At 38.8% G+C, this 4,637-nt stretch overlaps 1 protein-coding gene across 1 annotated transcript; it reads right to left on the bottom strand.

The window, feature by feature from the left end:
• Positions 1–612: 612 nt before the first annotated feature.
• LOC120112045 (transcription factor ILI6-like) lies at positions 613–1,471 on the bottom strand. The gene is made up of 2 exons (XM_039130634.1): positions 1,080–1,471; positions 613–980 (listed from the first exon to the last, which is right to left on the bottom strand). Exons 1-2 carry the CDS (start codon positions 1,203–1,205, stop codon positions 828–830), a joined length of 279 nt encoding a protein of 92 aa, XP_038986562.1. The 5' UTR covers positions 1,206–1,471; the 3' UTR covers positions 613–827.
• Positions 1,472–4,637: the final 3,166 nt, after the last annotated feature.

The raw sequence follows: 4,637 nt of genomic DNA, 5'->3' as shown, positions 1-4,637 counted from the left end.
TCATGCTTATGTTGGCATTGGTCCATGCCCATCCAACAATATCGATCTCATATATAGGTTCTAAGATTCCCTCCTTCCCACCCACATGAACTGGCTGACATTTTCCTGATCGACTGCACTGATCTCATGAACAGACTCAAGGAAGATGTCGGCCCAACGGTAACTCCACCAATGATCACTTTCATCCTATGGTTTTCTGCAGATTAATGATAGTATAAGTGATATTTGTTCAAATGAAAATATGGGAAGCATTCATAAAGTATGGACAAAGAAAAGAAAGATTGGAATCATGATTCAAGTTTTTGCAAGCTAGCTAGGTTGGCACTCCAAGCGCAGTGATGCATGACTTCATATTCACAAGAGAAACGGAAGCATGAGTTTATCGTTCTAAAGATCAGAAATCCTAGAGATTGTAAATTTGACTGTCTTGAGAAGGGGAAAAGCAACCTCACTATTATCTTGGTATCAACCAAGGTTAAGAGAGTCTCTTGAAACTACCCCCCCCCACTAACATCAAAAGAACGCAGCACACTCTTTGTTGCATCACCACTCATTCCAAGGTTAAGGCAAAACACATCAAACCACCCACATCCCTTCGGCCTGCCAAGAACATTAAGACGAAGAACCATTGTTTTATATGGAGCTGTTTAAAGATGAGAATTTCTAGGACTAATAAATAGCCACCATAGCAAGATTTAGCTTATAGGTACAGAAAAGACTAAGCTTAAGTTTGCTACATTGAAGACCACGACAAACCTCATTAAGCTAAAATTAAAGGGTAGCTTCTAAGCGCATCTTAATTTATTCCAAAAACTCAAAGCGTTCGATCACATGAGCAAGCTCCTAATTATGGCTGCTTGAGCACTGGTTGTGTCGGTCGTCGCAAGCAGCTCCGACAGCCTCTCACTCAGATCGTCGACTTCTCGATGCAGGCTCCTAATGTAGTTACAGGTGTCTTGCAAGACCCGAGCAGCCGACGCCTGCACCCAAAGGCCAAACTCTAATCATGCTTTAGAGGAAATAAGAGCAAATGAGCTTGTAAAACACTATGGTGGGTACGTAGTTGGTATGAAACCTACACTGCTGTTGCTCCTAATGCTGGCTTCAGGGAGCAGCGCTTCCAACTTGGACACGAGATCATTGATCTGCTCTTCGCTGATTCTCGATGAGCTTGACTGCCTTGATCGAGTCCTCCTGCTGGACATCTTCGTCAATAATGGGATGTGTTCTTTAGTGTAGGTTGAATCAGTGACAGGGAGGTAAAGGTCCAAGATACTAGGCTACTGGCTCTAGTGGCTATTTTATATGAGGAAGAGAGTGAAGCAATTAGGCAGGTTAAGGGAACAGAGGCAGCGAGATGAGAGATGGAAGATGAGAAAGGGGAGATCGAGAGAGAGAGAGAGAGAGAGAGAGAGAGAGAGAGAGGCAATGGGAGAGCGCTTGAGGTGTTGATGGGAGGAAGACAGGTGCATGGGAGAAAGAAATGGGCAAGTGTTGTATTTAAATAGCGTGGTGGCGGTTGGCCCGGGGAGTGGGGTTGGGTTCGCTATAGTGTCCTCTGTTTGTGTGTCTGCGAAAGGCGAAACCATGATTGCCTACACTGCATCCACCACGTGGCTGTACATGCAGCGAATCACGACCGCTGGTATCTGCAACCCCCCTGCCTCAATGAATTTTTAATCTGAAGTGGAATCTTCTTATTATACTTCTGAAATGAATTTTACAGGGTACAAGAAAACTTATAAGTGATGGTAATTCACCAAGAAACATTCATATCTATTAATTTCTACTTTCTAGATACCATGATCACTAACCATGACTAACTAATCTTGTTTGATTATATGTTAAGATTGAATTATATTATTAATTCACTTCCTAACAATTTAAGCTTTTGGAATCTTGCAGGCAAATTAACATGATTGACTTTAAAAAGCCTTGTCTAGTTCATTTTGTTTTTTTAACATGCAAAGTAACTACTTTGTAGCTTTCCCTCAAAGTTCTTGGTAGAAGCCATGGGGGAGAGCAAGCAAGCTACCTAACCAGAAAGGCTGAATGTCTAGCTAGTATCACTAGGAGACCAATCCATTACTCGATTAGTTATTCGATCCATGAAAACTTATATTCTATATTCTTAGGTTTTCCCATTTTGGTTTGCCTTACTATCTCGTAATCTTTCTTGATCATCAATTAAGAATTGAAATTCAATTGTATGCTGTGGACCTTTAGGAATATAATGCCAAATATCAAAAGTCAGGAACACCTTGATATCGGCCGGCCCAGACCTAGATCCTCAGTTTGCACCGCATGTGGCATTTATCACATGCTTGATACTACCTTGTCTCACATTTACAATAATTGGATCCATTAAAGCCTCTCTCTTTGTTCATCTTTTTGCAAGCTAACTAATCCTCTACATGTTTTCTCTTTTTCCTTTCGATATGGTTGCAACCATAGTACCATAATCTGAACCTAGCCGGCCGTGTGATTCATAAGTCAGTCCGATAAATGTGGCAATGATCTATATGTTAGACTGAGAAGCTGGTTATTAGCATCGAGAGAGGTGTCATGTTTGAACCTAAATGGTAAAATTTCTATCATATTTTTCACAAAAAAATTATTATCAAGAGAGACACATGTGGACGTTCACAACAGCGTAGTATTAATACTTGGAAATTTTAACCACACTATGTTATAGCTATGGAGATACAGAAGAATTAATAGAGCTATAGCTTAGTGAAATAGCTGATGATGATAATTGATAAGAACATTCATAGAGTGATGCAAAGCAATAGTTTTCAAGTATGAGGGTGGCTATGTGCTCATTTAATAACGTTGGCTATAACCTTGCAATCATCATTATGCTTGAGTTTATGCACATTATTAACAATAATGCAGATGCTCGGCAGGAACTTGGTACACTGTGCTTAGCCAGCCAGTCAAAGGACAGAAATGCATGGAAAGCAATGGTCCCATACCTGGATGCATCTAAAAATATCTTTTATTTAGATTGTAAAGTCCCTACGCAGGGCCCAGATCATTAACAATAAACAGAATAGATGCTCATTAAGATCCAATGATGGAACTGACACCCCTATTAAATTATATATCGCAATGTAATATTCTAAAAGGCTACTACTAAGCTTAACTAACTCATAATATGATACTAAGTTTTGTACAAAATAGAGCATAAAACACTTAGCAAACAAGTGCAAGGATCTTAGACCAGCATTGGGTGATATTGAATACATTAATTTGATCCTCACATAAGCAATGGTAATTAAAATCAACCAACAGGTGATGATCAAGGTGAGGTTTCCATGCTGCAGCGTTCTTCACGGAGCACATGATCGAGCTCAATCCAATCGACAGCGAAGACTGTACTCAAGTCACAAGGCCACAGGGTTTGTTTAATCCCTGAATTTTCTGGGGCCCATGAAGGATCCAACGATCACTTTCTATGTATCCTCTTTCCTATTTCTTAGTTCACATGAAGGAAACAAGGAATCACATGCATCATCAAACACCACGTAACAGCCCAAATAGATGTCGTACGTGCATTGCAGTGAAATGAGGAATCACAAGCACTCTTTGCTTCCATATATTATTACATCACAGCTCTCTCTTTTCTCTCTCTCACTCATATCAGACGTAGTGTGGTCTTTGTATTTTTTCTTAGATAGCCACGAGCACACAGCAGAAAAGGTGGTGAAAGTTTCCTCTAGGAACATGCCTGTGGTGCAACAAGTGGGGCATTATGGCTTTGTAAGTGAAGCTCGATTAGCTTTAGGAAGCAGGTTTGGAGTTTGGTCCACAAATCCGGCAAAAGCAATTATGATGAAGTTGAATGCAGAAGTACTGCAACAAGCTTTTTAGAGATTCAAATAACTTAGGAATGATAGGTTGGTGTGAAATAAGGTTGGCCTTTCTATCAAAAGCGGCATCATTCAACCCATTTGGTCATCACCTATTACTATTGGCTTCTAGTATATGCTGATTAGAAAGTTGCACAACTTTATCCTTAGGCTAAAAGAAACTTTATTCTTTTTTTATTATTATTTTTGCTTTACAAAGTCTAATATCATCAAATTAGGTTGAGAAGATCGGATACAGTATATCCATATCTCTATCTATTTTTAGATGATAGATATACAAATATAGATACGAGTATGAGTTGGATGCCAAGTTTCATATCCTTATTTGTTTTAAGTAGATATAAGTGCAAATGGAATACTAATAGAATAGTCATAAATATGAATATAAATAAAATAACTACATTTTATAAATCATCACATAGGAAATATCATCCATTTTGTTTTTCTTTAATGGATATAAATACGGATATAGATATTAATAGAATGGGGAATTAAAGTTGTATTCTTATTCATATAGATCCAAATATGAAATGGATCTGGAAGGATGCTATCGGCCGGGTTCATTTTCATCCCTACGTCCAAAACTATCCAAAACTATTTTAGTTATCATTTCTCAATTTTTCTCCGAAGATCTCCCTTTTCCGACTTTTCCTTCTCACCCTCCCTTCTTTCCTAAGCTTTCGCTAAGTCTTTTATATTCTTCCATTTTTCCAACAAAATCCAGGCTATATCCACCAAGGGAATAAGATATCCACCATAATAAAC

The sequence above is a fragment of the Phoenix dactylifera genome, chromosome 9, assembly GCF_009389715.1.
Source record: "Phoenix dactylifera cultivar Barhee BC4 chromosome 9, palm_55x_up_171113_PBpolish2nd_filt_p, whole genome shotgun sequence".
Classification (NCBI taxonomy): domain Eukaryota; kingdom Viridiplantae; phylum Streptophyta; class Magnoliopsida; order Arecales; family Arecaceae; genus Phoenix; species Phoenix dactylifera.
This window is presented reverse-complemented; position numbering and strand designations above follow the sequence as displayed.

Coding starts and splice junctions, on each gene's coding strand:
- LOC120112045 (XM_039130634.1), bottom strand. CDS start 1,205: ATGTCCAGCAGGAGGACTCGATCAAGGCAGTCAAGCTCATCGAGAATC. Junction 981..1,079: donor GCATTAGGAGCAACAGCAGT/GTAGGTTTCATA, acceptor CTTTGGGTGCAG/GCGTCGGCTGCTCGGGTCTT.